The 23,271-nt window shown below is 47.1% G+C and overlaps 2 protein-coding genes across 6 annotated transcripts in view; one reads left to right on the top strand and one right to left on the bottom strand.

Moving 5' to 3' along the window:
- Window positions 1-16,341, bottom strand: part of LOC143770366 (uncharacterized) — a 32,483-nt gene extending 16,142 nt beyond the window's left edge. For 2 of the 5 annotated variants that reach the window (XR_013214621.1, XM_077259951.1), the window contains exons 1-2: window positions 16,084-16,252; window positions 12,734-14,612 (exon numbers count right to left, since the gene is read on the bottom strand). Coding sequence is in view for 4 of the 5 variants with exons in the window: in XM_077259951.1 (XP_077116066.1) it covers window positions 12,734-14,609 (1,876 nt within the window). In the remaining variant the exon portion in view is untranslated. Of the gene's footprint in view, window positions 1-12,733; window positions 14,613-15,978 lie in introns of all 5 variants that reach the window. The other 3 variants (XM_077259947.1, XM_077259948.1, XM_077259950.1) reach the window with 3 other exon arrangements.
- Window positions 16,342-16,409: 68 nt separating this feature from the next.
- On the top strand, window positions 16,410-22,622 carry PAFAH1B3 (platelet activating factor acetylhydrolase 1b catalytic subunit 3). The gene is made up of 6 exons (XM_077259952.1): window positions 16,410-16,552; window positions 17,148-17,234; window positions 17,652-17,741; window positions 19,549-19,665; window positions 21,765-21,887; window positions 21,969-22,622. Exons 2-6 carry the CDS (start codon window positions 17,154-17,156, stop codon window positions 22,239-22,241), a joined length of 684 nt encoding a protein of 227 aa, XP_077116067.1. The 5' UTR covers window positions 16,410-16,552; window positions 17,148-17,153; the 3' UTR covers window positions 22,242-22,622.
- Window positions 22,623-23,271: the final 649 nt, after the last annotated feature.

Here is a 23,271-nt window from a genome sequence, read left to right as displayed (position 1 = left end):
TATACAGCACACAGTAGTATACAGCACAGAGCACAGCCCACAGAGAACTATATACAGCCCACAGCAGTATACAGCACAGAGCACAGCCCACAGAGAACTATATACAGCCCACAGCAGTATACAGCACAGAGCACAGCCCACAGAGAACTATATATAGCACAGAGCACACAGTAGTATACAGCACAGAGCACAGCCCACAGAGAGCTATATACAGCCCACAGCAGTATACAGCACAGAGCACAGCCCACAGAGAACTATATACAGCCCACAGTAGTATACAGCACAGAGCACAGAGCACAGCCCACAGAGAACTATATACAGCCCACAGCAGTATACAGCACAGAGCACAGCCCACAGAGAACTATATACAGCCCACAGCAGTATACAGCACAGAGCACAGCCCACAGAGAACTATATATAGCACAGAGCACACAGTAGTATACAGCACAGAGCACAGCCCACAGAGAGCTATATACAGCCCACAGCAGTATACAGCACAGAGCACAGCCCACAGAGAACTATATATAGCACAGAGCACACAGCAGTATACAGCACAGAGCACAGCCCACAGAGAGCTATATACAGCCCACAGCAGTATACAGCACAGAGCACAGCCCACAGAGAACTATATATAGCACAGAGCACACAGTAGTATACAGCACAGAGCACAGCCCACAGAGAGCTATATACAGCCCACAGCAGTATACAGCACAGAGCACAGCCCACAGAGAACTATATACAGCCCACAGTAGTATACAGCACAGAGCACAGAGCACAGCCCACAGAGAACTATATACAGCCCACAGCAGTATACAGCACAGAGCACAGCCCACAGAGAACTATATACAGCCCACAGCAGTATACAGCACAGAGCACAGCCCACAGAGAACTATATATAGCACAGAGCACACAGTAGTATACAGCACAGAGCACAGCCCACAGAGAGCTATATACAGCCCACAGCAGTATACAGCACAGAGCACAGCCCACAGAGAACTATATACAGCCCACAGTAGTATACAGCACAGAGCACAGCCCACAGAGAGCTATATACAGCCCACAGCAGTATACAGCACAGAGCACAGCCCACAGAGAACTATATACAGCCCACAGTAGTATACAGCACAGAGCACAGCCCACAGAGAACTATATACAGCCCACAGCAGTATACAGCACAGAGCACAGCCCACAGAGAACTATATACAGCCCACAGCAGTATACAGCAGAGCACAACCCACAGAGAACTATATACAGCCCACAGCAGTATACAGCACAGAGCACAGCCCACAGAGAACTATATATAGCACAGAGCACACAGTAGTATACAGCACAGAGCACAGCCCACAGAGAGCTATATACAGCCCACAGCAGTATACAGCACAGAGCACAGCCCACAGAGAACTATATACAGCCCACAGTAGTATACAGCACAGAGCACAGCCCACAGAGAACTATATACAGCCCACAGCAGTATACAGCACAGAGCACAGCCCACAGAGAACTATATACAGCCCACAGCAGTATACAGCACAGAGCACAGCCCACAGAGAACTATATATAGCACAGAGCACACAGTAGTATACAGCACAGAGCACAGCCCACAGAGAGCTATATACAGCCCACAGCAGTATACAGCACAGAGCACAGCCCACAGAGAACTATATACAGCCCACAGTAGTATACAGCACAGAGCACAGCCCACAGAGAGCTATATACAGCCCACAGCAGTATACAGCACAGAGCACAGCCCACAGAGAACTATATACAGCCCACAGTAGTATACAGCACAGAGCACAGCCCACAGAGAACTATATACAGCCCACAGCAGTATACAGCACAGAGCACAGCCCACAGAGAACTATATACAGCCCACAGCAGTATACAGCACAGAGCACAGCCCACAGAGAACTATATATAGCACAGAGCACACAGTAGTATACAGCACAGAGCACAGCCCACAGAGAGCTATATACAGCCCACAGCAGTATACAGCACAGAGCACAGCCCACAGAGAACTATATACAGCCCACAGTAGTATACAGCACAGAGCACAGCCCACAGAGAACTATATACAGCCCACAGCAGTATACAGCACAGAGCACAGCCCACAGAGAACTATATACAGCCCACAGCAGTATACAGCACAGAGCACAGCCCACAGAGAACTATATATAGCACAGAGCACACAGCAGTATACAGCACAGAGCACAGCCCACAGAGAGCTATATACAGCCCACAGCAGTATACAGCACAGAGCACAGCCCACAGAGAACTATATACAGCCCACAGCAGTATACAGCACAGAGCACAGCCCACAGAGAACTATATACAGCCCACAGTAGTATACAGCACAGAGCACAGCCCACAGAGAACTATATACAGCCCACAGCAGTATACAGCACAGAGCACAGCCCACAGAGAACTATATACAGCCCACAGCAGTATACAGCACAGAGCACAGCCCACAGAGAACTATATACAGCCCACAGCAGTATACAGCACAGAGCACAGCCCACAGAGAACTATATATAGCACAGAGCACACAGTAGTATACAGCACAGAGCACAGCCCACAGAGAGCTATATACAGCCCACAGCAGTATACAGCACAGAGCACAGCCCACAGAGAACTATATACAGCCCACAGTAGTATACAGCACAGAGCACAGCCCACAGAGAACTATATACAGCCCACAGCAGTATACAGCACAGAGCACAGCCCACAGAGAACTATATACAGCCCACAGCAGTATACAGCACAGAGCACAGCCCACAGAGAACTATATATAGCACAGAGCACACAGCAGTATACAGCACAGAGCACAGCCCACAGAGAGCTATATACAGCCCACAGCAGTATACAGCACAGAGCACAGCCCACAGAGAGCTATATACAGCCCACAGCAGTATACAGCACAGAGCACAGCCCACAGAGAACTATATACAGCCCACAGTAGTATACAGCACAGAGCACAGCCCACAGAGAGCTATATACAGCCCACAGTAGTATACAGCACAGAGCACAGCCCACAGAGAACTATATATAGCACAGAGCACACAGTAGTATACAGCACAGAGCACAGCCCACAGAGAGCTATATACAGCCCACAGCAGTATACAGCACAGACCACAGCCCACAGAGAACTATATACAGCCCACAGTAGTATACAGCACAGAGCACAGCCCACAGAGAACTATATACAGCCCACAGCAGTATACAGCACAGAGCACAGCCCACAGAGAACTATATACAGCCCACAGCAGTATACAGCACAGAGCACAGCCCACAGAGAACTATATATAGCACAGAGCACACAGCAGTATACGGCACAGAGCACAGCCCACAGAGAGCTATATACAGCCCACAGCAGTATACAGCACAGAGCACAGCCCACAGAGAGCTATATACAGCCCACAGCAGTATACAGCACAGAGCACAGCCCACAGAGAACTATATACAGCCCACAGCAGTATACAGCACAGAGCACAGCCCACAGAGAGCTATATACAGCCCACAGCAGTATACAGCACAGAGCACAGCCCACAGAGAACTATATACAGCCCACAGTAGTATACAGCACAGAGCACAGCCCACAGAGAACTATATACAGCCCACAGTAGTATACAGCACAGAGCACAGCCCACAGAGAGCTATATACAGCCCACAGCAGTATACAGCACAGAGCACAGCCCACAGAGAACTATATACAGCCCACAGTAGTATACAGCACAGAGCACAGCCCACAGAGAGCTATATACAGCCCACAGCAGTATACAGCACAGAGCACAGCCCACAGAGAACTATATACAGCCCACAGTAGTATACAGCACAGAGCACAGCCCACAGAGAACTATATATAGCACAGAGCACACAGTAGTATACAGCACAGAGCACAGCCCACAGAGAGCTATATACAGCCCACAGCAGTATACAGCACAGACCACAGCCCACAGAGAACTATATACAGCCCACAGTAGTATACAGCACAGAGCACAGCCCACAGAGAACTATATACAGCCCACAGCAGTATACAGCACAGAGCACAGCCCACAGAGAACTATATACAGCCCACAGCAGTATACAGCACAGAGCACAGCCCACAGAGAACTATATATAGCACAGAGCACACAGCAGTATACAGCACAGAGCACAGCCCACAGAGAGCTATATACAGCCCACAGCAGTATACAGCACAGAGCACAGCCCACAGAGAGCTATATACAGCCCACAGCAGTATACAGCACAGAGCACAGCCCACAGAGAACTATATACAGCCCACAGCAGTATACAGCACAGAGCACAGCCCACAGAGAGCTATATACAGCCCACAGCAGTATACAGCACAGAGCACAGCCCACAGAGAACTATATACAGCCCACAGCAGTATACAGCACAGAGCACAGCCCACAGAGAGCTATATACAGCCCACAGCAGTATACAGCACAGAGCACAGCCCAGAGAACTATATACAGCCCACAGTAGTATACAGCACAGAGCACAGCCCACAGAGAACTATATACAGCCCACAGTAGTATACAGCACAGAGCACAGCCCACAGAGAGCTATATACAGCCCACAGCAGTATACAGCACAGAGCACAGCCCACAGAGAACTATATATAGCACAGAGCACACAGTAGTATACAGCACAGAGCACAGCCCACAGAGAGCTATATTCAGCCCACATCTCTTCTCTTCCTCCCCTCACCTCCTCCGAGAATGGCCCCACAGTCCAGAAAAAAAAAAACTCTCCTCACCTCTCCTCGTGCCCAGCGTTGCTTCCTGGTTCCTGCTCCTGTCTCAGCAGCTGCAGTCTGCCCGGGACACAGCAGGTGCGCGATGATATGACGTCATCGCGCACCCGCAGTGTCAGAGGCAGAGCGGGGAATGATGGGAGAGGAGCGTCTGTAGACGCTCTCTCCTCCATCATTGCATTCAACTGTACCGGCGTCTATACGCCGGTATAGTTGAATGCGACGGCGGGGGCGGCGGATTGAGCGGCCCACCACTGGCACCGGCCCTTCTGGCATTTGCCAGAAGTGCCCTATGGCCAGTCCGGCCCTGGCTGCAGTTCAGACATAAAAGTAAAAAGTTCAACTTTCTTTAAATTAAAAATATAATTTCTTCCCTTAAAAATGTTTTAATTATTATAGAAAAACACCAAAACATCAAAAAAAGTAAGCTACATAGCCTTTATCCTGCATGGTATGCACCGTAAAAAACTATGACAGAATTGCTGTTTTTTCGGTCACTCAACCTCCTAAACAAATGAAATAAAAAGCGATAAAAAAGTAGTTTCTTTCTCAAAACGGTACAAATAAAATCTAAACCTCGTCTAGCAAAACCTCCGTCTACGGAAAAATAAAGAACTTATGGCACTTAAATGTGGAAACATTTTTTCAAGTGTTTTCATTGTGTCACAGTATAAAAAAAGGAATGCAAAAAAAGAAATCTACATTTTTTTTTACAATAATTTTTCCAAATCATGCCAATAAAGTAAAACCTTTGTTGCCAAAAAACTAAAGAAAAAAAAAAAGCTTTTGAAATGCGGATATGTAAAAAAATGGCTGCTGCATTAAGTATTAAAGGGTAGGACCTCTTGGCTGTGGATTTTTCGACTGCGCACAAGGTGATATTTCCATGGCCGTCAATAAAGGGATGTTTCATTATGGATATTTCAGGTTTTGTTCTCTTTCTGAGCGATGATGACATTCGGAGGCAGACAGGCCGTGTATTTGTGAAGTGATTTGTATGAAGTTTCATGCGCTGGGCCTGTCAGGCTGCCAAAACCCATCAATCTTGAAAAAACTTTTTAAGTATGCATCTTTTTTGGCGGCAGGAACTGGAAGCCGTGCGGCGGGGTGACCTAAATTCTTCCGAGGCGTGGGATTAGATGGAGCACTGTCTGCGCTGCCATCCCCTCGTGTGCAAACATTAATATTAACGTATCGCTAACGGTATAGTCTTATGTAAATCAATCGGCGCAGAGGCCATTAGTATAAAAAGAAAGACGGAGAAGAGATGATAATGAAAAACTATAACCCGTGTAGTTGTAACCCCGCGGTAACACCTACGTTAGGATGACAGTGGAGGCAAAGTTTATTTTTCGTTCAGATGGATGAAAAATTAAAATAGCGCAAATTTACAACGACAAAAAAAAAAAAAGATTAAAAACATCCTACAGTTTTGTGTCTTCAGCTCTAATGCCGGGATGTGTGTCTCCGCGATTACAGCTCCATACGTTGAGTAGTGTCCACCATTAATTAAAGAGCTTGCAGAACCATCCGTGACCGATGCAGAGAGGTCAGTTGAGTTGTCAAGTTGAACCTCTCCTATCTGATGCCATCTACACTGCTCAAAAAATAAAGGGAACACTTAAACAACAGAATATAACTCGAAATAAATCAAACTTCTGTGAAATCAAACTGTCCACTTAGGAAACAACACTGACTGACAATCAATTTCACATGCTGTTGTGCAAATGAAACAGACAACAGATGGAAATTATTGGCAATTATCAAGACACCCTCAATAAAGGAGTGGTTCTGCAGGTGGGGACCACAGACCAAACTCAGTACCAATGCTTTCTGGCTGATGTTTTGGTCACTTTTGAATGTTGGTTGAGCTTTCACACTCGTAGCATGAGACAGACTCTACAACCCACACAAATGGCTCAGGTAGTGCAGCTCATCCAGGATGGCACATCAATGTGAGCAGTGGCAAGGTTTGCTGTGTCTGTCAGCGTAGTGTCCAGAGGCTGAAGGCGCTACCAGGAGACAGGCCAGTACACCAGGAGACGTGGAGGAAGCCATAGGAGGGCAACAACCCAGCAGCAGGATCACTACCTGCCTTTGTGCGAGGAACAGAAGGAGCACTGCCAGAGCCCTGCAAAATGACCTCCAGCAGGCCAGAAATGTGCATGTGTCTGCACAAACGGTTAGAAATTTACTCTATGAGGATGGTCTGAGTGCCCAACGTCCACAGATGGAGATTGTGCTCACAGCCCAACACCGTGCAGGACACTTGGCATTTGCCACAGAACACCAGGCTTGGCAAATTCACTAGCGCCCCGTGCTCTTCACAGATGAAAGCAGGTTCACACGGAGCACAAGTGACAGACATGACAGAGTCTGGAGACGACGTGGAGAGCGATCTGCTGCCTGCAACATCCTTCAGCATGACAGGTTTGGCAGTGAGTCAGTAATGGTGTGGGGTGGCATTTCTTTGGAGGGCCGCACAGCCCTCCATGTTCTTGCCAGAGATAGTCTGACTGCTATTAGGTACCGAGATGAGACCCCTTGTGAGACCATATGCTGGTGCGGTTGGCCATGGGTTCCTCCTAATGCAGGACAATGCCAGACCTCATGTGGCTGGAGTGGGTCAGCAGTTCCTGCAAGATGAAAGCATTGAAGCTATGGACTGGCCCGCCCGTTCCTCAGACCTGAATCCAATTGGACACATCTGAGACATCATGTCTCGCACCATCCACCAACGTCAAGTTGCACAACAGACTGTCCAGGAGTTGGCGGATGCTTTAGTCCAGGTCTGGGAGGAGATCCCTCAGAAGACCATCCGCCACCTCATCAGGAGCATGCCCAGGCGTTGTAGGGAGATCATACAGGCACGTGGAGGACACACACACTACTGAGCATCATTTCCTTGTCTTGAGGCATTTCCACTTAAGTTTGACCAGCCTGTAACTTAATTTTCCACTTTGATTTTGAGCATCATTCCAACTCCAGACCTCCGTGGGATATTAGTTGTGATTTACGTTGATCATTTTTAGGTTTTACTGTTCTCAACTCATTCCACTATGTAATGAATACAGATTTACAACTGGAATATTTAATTCAGTTATATCTAGGATGTGGGATTTTAGTGTTCCCTTTATTTTTTTTTGAGCAGTGTATATTAAAGTCTGAAAAGATCCCTTTAGGCCAACGTACTATGAAAGTCATGCTGTAGTGGTTTAAAAGCTTCTGTAGACTAGTAGGTGGGCTGTCCAGATATAACCGACAGCCGGGGAGCCCGTATTGATGTGGCCAGTCTCCTTGTCAAAAAGTGAAGTGTTTACAAGTTCTTTGTTATAAAGCTTGCAAGCGCCGCCTGATCCCTGGATTCCGGACTGCCTTAATGCCCACCTAGGCTCGTCTAAAGCTGCCCCTGCTTGGAGCATTGGAAAATTTGGGCCAGCGGCACGTCCATGTGAATTATCTGGAGCCTAGATAGGTCCACCAGGGTCTTCTCCATCGTATCTTGATACTATCAAGCAATCGGGTTGCTGGTCTTCCTCTTCACCTTGCTCCTTCTTTTCTTCCAACCATGATGTCCTTCTCAAAACACACAACCCCCTCGGGAAAGTAGAAAGGCGGGAGGCAAGGGAGCGATGAGCTCCTTAAGTAATGAATGATTTCCAGAGGTCTTTTAAGACCTAAAGAGGAACATCTAATTTAACAACAATATAACCAAAGGAGAAAAAAAAACATATTTCCCGCGACAACATAAACTTGTCCCTGTTCAGCAGAGACTTTTTTTTTTTTTTAACGGTCTTCAGCTCGATCTTGAGCCACGGCAACTTGATAGATGAACGCTCTCTAGGAATATCGACCTTGTGCAAGCCTAGATAGGTCCATCAGGGTCTTCTCCGTCGTTATCTTGATAGTATCAACCCATCGGGTTGCTGGTCTTTCTCTTCACCTTGTTCCTTCTATTCTTCCAACCATGATGTCCTTCTCCAACACATAACCCCCTCGGGAAAGCAGGAATGCGGGAGGCAAAGGAGCGGTGAGCTCCTTAAGACTTGAGAGTAACCCTCCTTTAAGTGATGAATGATCCCAAGAGGTTTTTTATGACCTAATGAGGAACATCTAATTTAACAACGTTACCGAAGGAAAAAATATATATATTTCCAACAACAACATAAACTTGTCCCTGTTCACACGAGACTTATTTTTTTTAACAGTCTTCAGCTCGATTTTGAGCCATGGCGACTTGACGAATGAACGCTCTGTAGGAAGATTGATCTTGTGCAAGCCAAGATAGGTCCACCAGAATCTTCGCCGCCGTTATCTTGATGGTATGAACCCATCGGGTTCCTGGTTTTCCTCTTTACCTTGTTCCTTCTATTCTTCCGACCATGATGTCTGTTGTGAACTATACCTTTTGGCTCCCTCTTGTGGTCACTAGTGATTTGGCACTTGGATTGTCTTTTACCAGGTTGGTACTCACCTGCTTCGTTAGACCATGGGTGTTCCTATTTAAACTTCCTGGATTCTCAGTCCAGTGCCTGGCATCGTTGTAATCAGTTCACTTCTGTTTGCTCCTGTCTTCAGGTCCTGGTTCTTTGCAAGATAAGCTAAGTCCTGCTTTCGTACTTTTGATCATTTGCATTGTTCTTATTTTTTGTCCAGCTTGTACAAAATGTGATTCCTGATATCGCTGGATGCTCTAGGGGGCTGATATTCTCCCCCCACACCGTCAGTCGGTTTGGGGGTTCTTGGATATTCAGCGTGGATATTTTGCAGGGTTTTTTGCTGACCATATAAGTCTTCTTACTATATTCTGCTATTAGTCAGTGGGCCTCTCTTTGCTAAATCTAGTTCATTCTTACGTTTGTCTTTTCTTCTTACCTCACCGTTATTATTTGTTGGGGGCTTCTATTACTTTGGGGTATTTTCTTTGGAGGCAAGAGAGGTCTTATTTTCCCTGATAGGGTTTGTTAGTTCTCCGGCTGGCGCGAGACGTCTAGGATCAACGTAGGCACGTTCCCCGGCTGCTGTTAGTGTTTGCGCTAGGATCAGGTATATGGTCAGCCTAGTTACCACTTCCCTAAGAGCGAGTATTTATGTTTTGCAGACTTTGCGGTAATCTCTGAGGTCCCCTGCCATTGGGACCATAACAGATGTCCTTCTCCAGTGATCGCTCTCTTCGTATGATGTGTCCAAAGTAGACAAGTCGTAGCTCAGTGATTCTTGCTTCCAGTGACCTTTCTGGCTTGATTTGTTCCAAAATTGATTAGTTAGTCCTCCTTGCCATCCATGGTATCAATAACATCCTTCTCCAGCATCACATTTCGAAGAGTTGATTCTTCTTCTTCCTTTATCGCACCCGAGACTATGCATATCGAATATCTAAATGGCCAAAATAATAGAGACCCTATTCTAATCCCTCTATTTTAGTGTCATTTTACATATTTAAAGAATTTAAAAAATTAGACCGTTAAATGTATTTTACCCCAAATAAAAAAAAAGATATCCTAGAAAGAAATTAAAAATACCACAAAATTATTTTGATAGCCCTCCTAAAAAATAGAACATTTTTAGGGCCATTAAAGTCACAAATGAATTGAGACAGACAGTGCGCCGTCACATGACCGTCCGACACCTTGTCACTGACTTCTTAGGAGTTCATCATTACAGAATGAGGTCTAAGATGTGAAAATCTATGGATGGGGAACAGGCATCAGGCGGTTTCGCTTTTAATGAAAGATTCCCTTTAAATGTAAAGTTCTGAGAAACATAAAGTAAAGGTTGGGGGATGCAGCAAGGCTACAGCATGCGAGGTTTCATTACAAACAGCGCCACCTGGTGAGCAGTATGTCTCATGCAGATTATGGAGCCGCACCTAAGAAGTCATTTTAAGGATCTGTTCATGAAGGGATAACATTTCATCCGCTCTGTAAAGTCACTTCAGTAAATTAACTGCAGAACATAAGACCATAAATCAGAGAATCCAACAATCCTGGAATGACCTTCATTGATGTTCTTCAAGCGCGAAGAGTGTGATCCCCTTTGTAACCACTAGGAGTCACTGTAGTGAGAAAAGTTAAGTCGTGTAGCATGGTGAACTTTCTTGCACCTCTAATAAACAATAAAACGTTTTCAGATGGGATTTCTTTCACCCCCTTTCAGCAATATCTCCTTCTACTGCATCCCTCCTTAAGAAAACATTTTTAGCATGTTTTTGGTAGCCTATTTTAGGCAACTTTTGCAGTAAAACTCGATATTGGCACTCAGTCAATAGGATAACATCACTATCTAAATATATTTATTTTAGTGTTTTTTTTTTTTAATATTCCAGATTTTTTTCGCCTATTCATATGCCATTTTTCACTGCAAAATTGGAAAATATATGCACTGCAAAAAAATAAATAAGTGTGTTTATGGGTCCAGATGTTTTTCTTCCCCAAAAGCAAGGGTGCCATTCTTTAGATATCATTTTTTTTTCCTATGGGGAAAAAAAATGTATGTTAAAAAAAAACTAAACTCAGAGCCATTTATGGGGCAAGTGCGCCATAAAAAATAAAGTAATACCGACCAATGGGAGGGGTTAAAAATGTCAGATTTTTCACCCTGGTGGTTTTCTCGGCCCAGGCCTGGATTAAAAAAAAAATAATCAAATATTAATGTGGAGGATATTGTCGTTGGTGTTCCGGAACTCCGTGTTCTAGCGACCTGGCGGGATTTCCAGGAGGAGGTTGCAGCTGCCCCAATTATAGCGATATTTTAGGTAAATTGCTGGAGAAATTGCTCACAATTGCTCAGAAATAGCTGCTCGCACACTGCCGGTCTCTGCATTCGGATCGTTAAGTAGCTGTGCAATCAAAGCGACCTACTTCTCGCCCCGCAGCAGATGACACCCAGCTGGGAGCTTGTAGGGCACCATGAGGATGAAGGCACAAGGACAGATGGGGAATGATAGGAGGATATCCCGGGACCCCTAGATCAGACAGCGTTTCTTCACTTCATCTGGTCCTCCTCTGGGGTCTTCGTGCTTCTCGATACCTTGTTGGTAAGTTCTATAAAACTTCATCTCTTTCACGTACAATTCTCTCCCCCCCCCCCCCCAAGTTGAATCTTTTCACGATCAGTCCAAAGTAACATCAGGTCCCAGTCTGCTTAGTGCAGTTTTTAGTGTAAACTTCGGTCTCATTTAGTCCAAGATCGTTGTTTTGCAATTCTGTTTTTTTCCTCATTTTTGTTTATTTTTCCATCATTTTTTTTTTTTTGCTTTCGCGTTGACAATGACCTCATCTATTTTACTATTTGACAAACTGAAAAAAGTCGGGAAGAAATTCCAAACTGGGGTGGAATTGAGTATTTAAAAAAAAAAAAAAAAAAACAGCAATTCTGCCATTGTTTGGTTCTTGTGTTTACGATGCGGTAAAGAACTTTTTTTTTTACGGGTCAGAAAAGTTATAGTTATACCAAATTTATAGATATAGGTTTATTTTTTTTGCTTACAAATTGCATAAAATGAAAAAAAATGTTCCGTTCTTTCCTTTTTGCATGAGATATAGTTGTTTTTAACACAATTTTGGGGTCCGTACAACTTCTTGTTCTCTTTTATTTCCACTTTTTTTTTTTTCAGGGGGGATGAAAGGGGTGTGAAGTAACCGAAAAAACAAACAAACAGCAATTCTACCATTTTGATTTTTTTTTCAGTTTTAGCGTGGCAGACAGAGGCGGTAAGCAGTCTCGTGGATGCGATGGTAATGCCTTCAAGGGGGGCCGATAGGAGTTAGAAGAGGCCCCTCTTAAATGCTACTATCATGACTAACAGTAGCATCTAAGGGGCTAAACTGTTGAGATTGGAGCAGCAGTTTCTCTTAGGTGCTGGCTGTATAATACTGCTTACACCCAAGCTGTATGGAGTGGTCTTTGCTCCATATAGAAATGATGAAGCTGCTTTCTATAGCTAGGACACAACTCTTCAGTACTACACACTGACCTTACCTGTCTGGTTGTGCGCAGGACTTCTTTGTACAGGCACCGCAGGTGGAGGAGGCTTCGTATCACGTAGGCGTCTCACCTTCTCGAGTATAGCTTGTCGGGTCTCACGTATCAGGTTGTGGCCGGGAAAAAATGAGTGTTTATTCAGCATGTTCACGATGTCCTTGGCTGCCTCCAAAACGGGTGTTGATTGATTTCTGAAAGGAGACATTGTGGTTTCACAACCTCTGTCAGCTTGGTTCTCATCTTGAGGGTACGACTGGCACTTTTGTATTTCCTTGTCTAACGGGTTGCAAAAGGCAGGATTTTGGTTTTGCTGGTTGTACCAGGTAGACTTGACGTCTTGCTGGATGCCCGAGAAATGATCATGGTCTTGCTGTTTGAACCAGGCACGCTCATGGTCTTGCTGGATTCGCGAGGCACGCTCATGGTCATGCTTGTTACAAGAGGCACGCTCATGGTCTTGCTGGTTGTATGATGCACGCTCATGGTCTTGCTGGATTTGCGAGGCACGCTCATGGTCTTGCTGGATTCGCGAGGCACGCTCATGGTCTTGATGGACTCGCGAGGCACGCTCATGGTCTTGCTGGATTTGCGAGGCACGCTCATGGTCTTGCTGGATTTGCGAGGCACGCTCATGGTCTTGCTGGATTCGCGAGGCACGCTCATGGTCTTGCTGGACTCGCGAGGCGAGTCGCGAGGCACGCTCATGGTCTTGCTGGATTCGCGAGGCACGCTCATGGTCTTGCTGGATTCGCGAGGCACGCTCATGGTCATGCTGGACTCGCGAGGCACGCTCATGGTCTTGCTGGACTCGCGATGCGAGTCGCGAGGCACGCTCATGGTCTTGCTGGATTCGCGAGGCACGCTCATGGTCTTGCTGGATTCGCGAGGCACGCTCATGGTCTTGCTGGATTCGCGAGGCATGCTCATGGTCTTGCTGGATTCGCGAGGCACGCTCATGGTCATGCTGTTTGCAAGAAGCACGCTCATGGTCTTGCTGGTTGCACGAAGCACGCTCATGGTCTTGCTGGTTGCACGAGGCACGCTCATTGTCTGGCTGGTTGCACGAGGCACGCTCATTGTCTGGCTGGTTACACGAGGCACACTCATGGTCTTGCTGGTTGCACAAGGCACGCTCATGGTCTGGCTGGTTGCACAAGGCACGCTCATGGTCTGACTGGTTGCACAAGGCACGCTCATGGTCTGGCTGGTTGCATGAGGCACGCTCACGGACTTGCTGGTTGTACGAGGCACGTTCACGGTCTTGCTGGTTGTACAAGGCACGCTCATTATCTTCTTGGCTGCACTGTGCAGGCTCAGATATACGGGCTGGTATTTTAGTTGAATACTCTTTTTGAGAGGAATGCACATCTTGATTTTTTAATTCTGGTGTTGGAATAAGGCCTAAACAGAGTTGCCCCTGGCTTTGAGGTGTCCTTCCTCTGGGGTGGTCAGTGCCAGTCTTTGATAGATCCTCTTTGGTTGTCCGGTTTACAATTCTCCCAATGTCAATAGATTTGATCTCATGATTGAAGATCCCTTGGTGATGGGTCAGGCGGTTTTCCGTAATGAACACTTGCCTAGAGTTACACGCGCCTTTCATTCCAGATTGAGAGACCATCTTCGCGACCATGTTGTTTTTTTGCTGGACTCCTCGAGGGAACGTCTTCTTCTTGAAGATTTCAGTATGCAAATTGAATTTTGCATTGTTCAGCTCTTTCTTAGTTTTCCGTCTCTTGACTTTTAGGGGTTTATTAGTCTTAAAATCGTTGATCTTCATCACGTTAGCATTGGAGTAAAAGACTGAACTGGAAATTGGTCCCAGGCTCGGGGGAAGCTTTGGATCGCTGGGACTGTGGTGGTCTCGAAACATCATCACCTACGATGGAAACAGGATTAAGATTGACAATTGCCTAGGAAACTTCACTTTATACCCCTTCCTGAACTGAAAACTCTCTAGTGTGCACGCATGGACACTTTATTACGCACGCTCACCTGTTGAAACTCAGTCTTTAGGGTTTTTTCAGTTGTGATAAAAACCTTTTTCTCACAAATTTTCTTCACTCACCCTCCCCTGGTCCAGCGCTAAGTCACCGCCATTGCCCCTGATGTATCATATTGCCTGTAGTGCGCTGGCGTCACGTCAACAGCCAATAACTGAGCTCACTGATTGACTGCAGCGCTGTCAAGGTGACGTCAGCTCTGCAGAAAATAATAGACACCAGGAGCAGCGGTGCAGACTAGCGATAAGCAGGCGTGCTCGGGTGTTATCTGAGCATGCTGGTGTCCTAAGAGTATTTTCGGCATGCTGAGTCCCCATGGCTGCAAGTCTCCTGACTGTTAGGCAGCCACAGTACATGCAGGCATTGTTTGATTGTTCAGTAATCCTTGCACGTGTTGCAGCTGTCAAACATGGAGACGCGAGCATGCTGAAAATACTCAATTAGGACACAAGCACGCTCAGATAACACCTTACCCGAGCATGCTCGTTCACTAGTGCAGACTTACTCTGGACCTGGGGAGGGTGAGTAAAGCAACAGAAGCCTTTCAGGGGGTTTCCTCTGAAACTGTAAAACTCCTTTAAGATAAAGAGTATTAATACTACAAAATGTGGCTGTTTAGGATCTAAGGTAGATCCTGGTGGTCAGCAGGCCATTAACGTTTGTGATTGTTGTTAGAACGTGCTGATTGTTGCATCTGATGTGGATCGACACCCATCGATGGTAGGTTTCAGGTAAGAAGGATGGGGCTGTTGGATGTCAACACGTCCGATCCGTTTGCTCTCAAGAGGGATGCATCATCATTGTGACTCCGGTCCCTTAGGAACACGTGCACGGATGAGGGTGCATGTGTGGGGGGGAGGGGTGGTATAGCTCCCACCCAACTAGACTGGGTGCAGGGGTCACCTACAGCCTAGGAGGGTCCGAAAGGTTCTCCAATACGAGACCAGTAGCATTAAAGACCCCCGAATAGCTGAGGCCTAGTGCTGCAGGTTACATATGAGATCCTGGGAGACCCCCATATGCTGGGCCCAGAGATCTAAGGTGTCAGGGCCCTCTATGTGATTGGTGGGGCCCTCCTGTGTCAGACCCCCAATATTCATGTCGTCACCCTACGCACCGCCGCCGTACATGAGGCCTCCAGGAGCAGGGGCCCCATCTACAGCGCAAACGTCACATTGATATGTAACACAACTTCATCATCTGTGACTAAAAATCATGAAAATATATAAAAGTTACAGTTACATTTTAAAGAGCCTCACAGTCATGATACTATATACTATACCGTCCACTATTACACAGGGCTGTAATACCAATATCATGTCACACATTATTATACCCATGGCTTACATAACGGTCTCCAGAAACAATATGGCGGCGCAGGGAAGCAAGACCCTCGCTCTAACGCTCTACGACGTCACCGAAACTGTCTATCCATTCTAATCCCCCGGCTTGTGCCACATGGTATCGCCCAGATTGCATCTCTATAATGGCGAGATTGGCTCATAACATTATAAAATAGGGGGGGGGGAATGATCGCCCCTCCAAAGGCAATCATGGTTCAATCTGAATGTAAAGACTGGGCTGTTCCATTGCAATTTATAGGGGAGTGCAAAGTTTTCATTTCCGCATTGATAGAGCTACTTCCTGGACAAATCCATTCAGCACATTACAGAAGGGGGGGAAGAATTGTTAGTTGCCGACTTGGTAGTTGTGGGAAGTAGGATTTGTCAGAGGGGGCTCCCCTGCTGTATTCGCAGGGTGGTGCGGCCCAGGAGGGAGGAATCCTGCTGGAGACAGTGGAAGAAGGGAAGAGCAGGTGAGGCGCACAGGAGTCACACACTGCCGCCATACGTGGGACCGCCGGGTCACTGCATGAGGGGAATGTGCACCTAACTTGCTACGTGTGCGCGCCAAGGCAGAGTGATGCAGCTGCCCATAGCAACCAATCAGAGCCCAACTTTCACTTTGCGGCTTGGTTGCTATGGGCAACGACTCTGCTTTCCCCTTTGCTTCAGTTTAACCCCTTCCGTCGCCATTTTTCTTTTTTGCGCTTTCATTTTTAGAATTTTTTTGGGGGGAGTGGGGATAAATGTCCTTTGTCAGAGCTCAGGACGCTGCTGGCGGTCGGAAAGGGTTAATTGTAATTGTTTAGATTTTCTTAAAGGGGAGCCCCTCGAAGGGAAACTCGACCCCCTTTTGTATCGCGTGGTCGGCGATTTGCATCATGTAATACTCCCTGTCCGCTGCCGGGCTCCCGGGACGTACAATCGGCCATCGGCGGTGCCTGTTGACGTCACCGCGTCTGTCTGGCACGGAATATTGGGACTTTCGCATCATTGTGAACTAAAACTACAACTCCCAACGTGGACATCATTCTTCCATTACTCTTTCTTTTTTTTTTTTTCCTCCAGGACACAATGTGTGACAGCGACAAGAACCCCGCGGCGGTCCCCACCCCTGTGACAGACGTGCAGGGGGATGGGCGCTGGATGTCTGTGGTCAGTACCAATCCTTTACTACTACACCCAACAGCTGTTGCAAAACTACAACTCCTGAATACCGGGAGGCAGGAGACAGTTCTCCGGGCCACGGATTAGTGACTTTGGCCACCATAACCTGCAATTCTGCAAGAACAGACCCCTTTTTTCACCCAGGACTCTGCCGCATACTGCAAAGCTGGGAGTTGTAGTCCCTACAGCAGGAGAAGCTGCATAAAAAGTCTGATTAGAATGTGATGGGAGAAAACTATTTGATTTATTGCTGATTTTACTGTGCGCATAAAATCCATGCATATAAAATCCATGTGCTTAAAATCCGCAGAAAGAATTGTGGATTTTAAAGAAACAGATATTTTCTGCTGAGGGAAAAAATGTCTTATCGGTTCATCCTCCCTTGTTCTTTTGTTTGTCTTTCAGCACAATCACTTTGTGGCCAGCAGCAAAGACAAGGAGCCGGAGGTCGTCTTCATCGGAGACTCCAATCTGCAACTTCTGCACCAGTTGGAGGTGAGAGCTGAGGAACGACACCAGCGGCTCCAGCCGGGGGGGTTACACTTTACTCAAGGGGTGGGGAAAACAAAATTTCTGCCATGGGCCATTTGGATATTTAAACTATTATTCGGGGGCCACAAACAATTATTATTTGGTAAAACCTTTAATTCGCCTCTAATGTGATGGCTGGAGCGGCTTCTTTTTGGCGCCCTTGTGATGTTGCTTCTCGTAACTGCTTTTTCAGATTAGTGCTGGTCTGGAGCGCAGGCGACTCTTTGTGATAAGTTTTGTAAAGAACTCACAGCAGTAAGTTATGAACAGAGCTGTAGAATACGCTGCAGGTCTCCTCTCGGGGGGAAATTAATCTCTGCTCACGTTATATTTATAGAACGCAAGTGGTAGGACGTCTGTAGTACATACATCACATAGGAGACACTGAGGCTGGAAAATATACATCACATAGGAGGTGCTGAGACTGCTACATATACATCACATAGGAGATGCTGAGACTGCTGTATATACAGCACTTAGGGAGATGCTGGAGCACATCCATCACCGGAGACGCTGAGGTTGGGGTATATACACCTAACATAGAAAATTTAAGAAAAACATACCATAAAGTAACAGCCTTACCAAAACCTGTCAGATGATAAATGCACTAGCAGAATGCAGCAGGCCCCCATGAGATGTTGAGACTGCTGAATATCCATCACATAGGAGACACTGAGACTGCTATATATACAGTACTTAGGAGACGCTGGAGCATATACATCACATAGAAGACGCTGGGGCTGGAGCATATAAATCACATAGGAGATTCTGGGACTGCTGTGTATACATCACATAGGAAACTCTGGGACTGCTGTATAGACATCACATAGGAGACTGGGTCTCCTTTTATACACATCACATAGGAGATGCTGGAGCGTATATATATTACATAGAAGGCGCTTGAGACTGCTGTATATACATCACATAGGAAATGTGCTGACTGCTGTATATACATCACATAGGAAACACTTGGGTTGGAGTATATACAGCAGGAGAAATTGGGACTGGAGTATATAGATCACAGGAGATGCTGGGGGCAGGAGCAGGTATATCACAGGAGATGGGGGTTGCTGCTGTCCTCATCGGTGGGATGGGAGCGCATCACAATATGTTCAGATACTGCAGTGTTCAGTAGTGAATGCTCACAGTACAAGAAGGGAGTAAAGGGCCGGAGGCTGGAAAAACGCGACTGCCATCCTGAGCACTGTGGTCCCCTGGAATCTGCCCGAGGACCATAGAGAAAAGGTCATTGGCCCCGGGGGCCGACGGTTGCCCGCCCTTGGTTTATTCTAGGGCTACGTTATAGGGGTTATCAACTATCCAGAGGCTTTGCCATAAAAACCTAGTGTACAACTAGCTCACATTACAACTGCAGTAAATGTTGGCGGGGTCTGGTCATGTGTGTGACATCACTTCTTGCACCCTTTAGTGCCTTTCATATGGCACTAAAGGTTGTTTATCCTAATAAATGAAAAAAAAAAAAAGATTTGTGGTCTCCCACCCCCAGCCAAGGTAAAGCAGACAGCTGTGAGCTGATATTATCATGTTGGAAAGGTTCCGGGTTATTGGCCCCTTCCCAGCCTAAAAATACCAGCCTGTAGCCTCCCTAAAATTGGCGAATCACATGAGATGCGCCAATTCTGGCACTTGCCTTCGCTCTTCTCCATTGTGGTGGCAATCGGGGTAATGGTGCTTGGGGTTGACGACAGCTGTGATTTGCCAAAAATATACTTTAAAACTGCTTTTTGTTATGTGTCTTCTTCGTTCTCAGATCTGGAGGGAGCTCTTCTCTCCGCTACACGCCCTGAACTTCGGGGGACTCGGTGACGGCACCCAACACGTCCTATGGAGACTGGAAAATGGGGAACTGGAACACATCAAACCAAAGGTAAATCACCGAACGTTCATATTACGAATTGTCACGTTGATAAAGGTCCACAATGACCAGCATAATCAATAATTTCCATCCTTATAGATTATAATGGAATAGGAGTTTTCCCTTTTCTCACACTTTTGCGGAGCCCCACCTAACGTTTCAGTGTTGGTGGGGTCACCAGGGATCCTTACATGTATCACGTGTCCTGTAAAGTATATTCCGTCCTTCTGCCACAAGGGGGAGAAAATTGTATAATTATTGCTGCTTCCATTAGGCAGCACATGAATCCTTGCAGTGAGCTCCCTCTAGTGGTGGATGCAGGATGTGTAGCAGTAAGCAGAGGATTTAGAGGTCTGGCCCCTATAAAGAATTCTCAGCAAAAAAAAAAAACTAAACTAAATTGTGGGTACGCTTTCCAGACATACACCCATATTTTTTCTCTTCACCATCCGAAACAATATAATAACCATTTTTTTTTTTTTTGTAATACTGACCTTTTGATCTGCAGAAAAAGTAGATATTAACCCATGAACACTTTAAGTGAGTGGGAGGGAGCCGGGCTTCTCTGATTGGGTGAGAGAAGCGGGACTCACAGGCTTCTGAGTGGATGAGAGAAGCGGGACTCATAAGCTTTCGCTGAGTGGGTGGAAGAAGCAGGACTCACAGGCTTCTCTATGAATGGGTGGAAAAAGCAGTACTTAGGCTTTCTATAGGAGTAGATGGAGGAAGCAGGTCTCTGAGTGGAAGGGAGAAGCCTGACTCACAGGCTTCTCTATGAGTGGGTGGCAGACCAGGACTCACAGGCTTCTCTGAGTGGGTGGCAGAACAGGACTCACAGGCTTCTCTGAGTGGGTGGCAGAACAGGACTCACAGGCTTCTCTGAGTGGGTGGCAGAATAGGACTCACAGGCTTCTCTGAGTGGGTGGCAGAACAGGACTCACAGGCTTCTCTGAGTGGGTGGGGGAAACAGGACTCACAGGCTTTGTATATGAGTGGGTGGGGGAAACAGGACTCGCAGGCTTCTCTATGAGTGGGTGGCAGACCAGGACTCACAGGCTTCTCTGAGTGGGTGGCAGAACAGGACTCACAGGCTTCTCTGAGTGGGTGGCAGAACAGGACTCACAGGCTTCTCTGAGTGGGTGGCAGAACAGGACTCACAGGCTTCTCTGAGTGGGTGGCAGAACAGGACTCACAGGCTTCTCTGAGTGGGTGGGGGAAACAGGACTCACAGGCTTTGTATATGAGTGGGTGGGGGAAACAGGACTCGCAGGCTTCTCTATGAGTGGGTGGCAGACCAGGACTCACAGGCTTCTCTGAGTGGGTGGCAGAACAGGACTCACAGGCTTCTCTGAGTGGGTGGCAGAACAGGACTCACAGGCTTCTCTGAGTGGGTGGCAGAACAGGACTCACAGGCTTCTCTGAGTGGGTGGGGGAAACAGGACTCACAGGCTTTGTATATGAGTGGGTGGGGGAAACAGGACTCGCAGGCTTCTCTGAGTGGGTGGCAGACCAGGACTCACAGGCTTCTCTGAGTGGGTGGCAGAACAGGACTCACAGGCTTCTCTGAGTGGGTGGCAGAACAGGACTCACAGGCTTCTCTGAGTGGGTGGCAGAACAGGACTCACAGGCTTCTCTGAGTGGGTGGCAGAACAGGACTCTCAGGCTTCTCTGAGTGGGAGGGAGAAGCCTGACTCACAGGCTTCTCTATGAGTGGGTGGCAGAACAGGACTCACAGGCTTCTCTGAGTGGGTGGGGGAAACAGGACTCACTGGCTTCTCTGAGTGAGTTGCAGAACGGGACTCACAGGCTTTCTATATGAGTGGGTGGAAGAAGCAGGACTCACAGGGTTTGTATGAGTGGGTGGAGGAAGCAGGACTCACAGGCTTTCTATGAGTGGGTGGGGGAAGCAGGACTCACAGGCTTTCTCTTACAGAATTGGAAAACCCATGTATCCCAGTGGCCGTGCCTTCCTTTTGCTGCCCTCATTTTTGTCCGGAGAGCAGGCCGCTCCACGTTTATTATGTCAACACATGACTGTAACGTGACATTGATTGTGAACTCCTGGTCCCGGTGAGTCTGATCACTAACTGGAGCTGTTACTTCCCCACCAGATCATCGTGCTTTGGGTGGGCACATATAACATGGGGCACACGGCCGAGCAGATCGCAGGGGGGATTGAGGCCATTGTGCAGTGCATGGAGCAGAGGCAACCACAGGCCAAGGTCCTCGTGCTGGTGAGTGACGCCCCCGTGACATGACCAGAGTCCTTCCCTCCCCATTTCCTCCTTTTTTAGCATTTTGATTCCATTTTACAGGGTTTGTTGCCACGAGGGAAGAACCCCAACCCCCTGCGGGAGAGGAACAGGCGGGTGAACGAGCTGTTAGCGGACGCCCTGCAGTCTACGCCCAACGCAAAACTTCTGGACGTGGACCCCGGGTTTGTGCATTCAGACGGCACCATCAGCCACCACGACATGTACGACTACCTGCATCTCAGCAGGCTGGGATACTCCCGCGTGTGCCAGACGCTGCACCAAACACTACTCCAACTGCTGGAGGGCAGAGGAACCGCCGAACAGCAGAGTTAAGGCCGACCCCGTGTGATCGACCAACTCCAAGGTTTTTTGGGGGGTTATAGATTCTCTGAAGGGCTCCCCCGCCGAGGAACACTCTTCCAAAGATCTAGTTAAAGGGATATTGGTAGCTTCTCCTGCATTTACCCCTGGCCTCCCCTTTATGTAACTGCCTGTGCAGAGGACAGACGGACCACCCCGTGCCCCCCCCCCCCCCGCTATTGTATTTCCTTTTTTTTGTTTTTATACCTTTTGTACAGTATTACCTTTTTTTGTATACTTAGCTCAGATTTGTGACCCCCTCTCCCCATCCGCTCAATATAATAAACCGTACAGTTCACAACCCTAAGAAGTGAAGATTCTCCAACCCGGGTAATAAATCTGTTGTGACATCGATCAGTCTGTGAATACTGCTTTTTTTTTTTTTTTTCTTTAGCATCTCCAAACTCCTATCCCATTATGGAGTAGGTAAATTAGCTAATCAGAAGAAGAACTATCCTACATTTCTATGTCACTTAACCCATGTGCAGGGCATTGGTATCCATGGTTACAACCAATCCTAGTGAGCTAGTAGTCGTAACCATGGATAAGCTGTGACCTAGCTTATCAGAAGAACTATACTACATTACTAATTGGAGATATTGGTTACTATTATCATTATTACACCTACATGCTGGGATAGGAGAGGGGAATGCTTCTTTGATTTGATTCAGGGGGGAGAGAAAGTGCAATCAGACCCCCAGATATTACATAAGCCGTTAACTTTTTAAGACTGCATCTTAGGGGTTGTCCAGAGCCGCCACTATGGGAACATCATCGGCAGCACTCGCTTCCGATTGGGAATTAAATGGTGCCGCCGGATACCCCCTTAAAGGTTTCCAGAGTTACAACCACTGCTGTACAGTGAGGAGACATAAAGGGCTGAAAGTAGGATATAGCCTCACTCTGATAAAGGGGGTGCCTGATGTGCGGGGAAACCGCAACCAGCTCCATTCACAAACTTTAAAGGGGTCTCACTTTTAAAGGATCCACACTGATGACATTC

The sequence above is a fragment of the Ranitomeya variabilis genome, chromosome 4 (genome assembly GCF_051348905.1).
Source record: "Ranitomeya variabilis isolate aRanVar5 chromosome 4, aRanVar5.hap1, whole genome shotgun sequence".
NCBI lineage: Eukaryota > Metazoa > Chordata > Amphibia > Anura > Dendrobatidae > Ranitomeya > Ranitomeya variabilis.
This window is presented reverse-complemented; position numbering and strand designations above follow the sequence as displayed.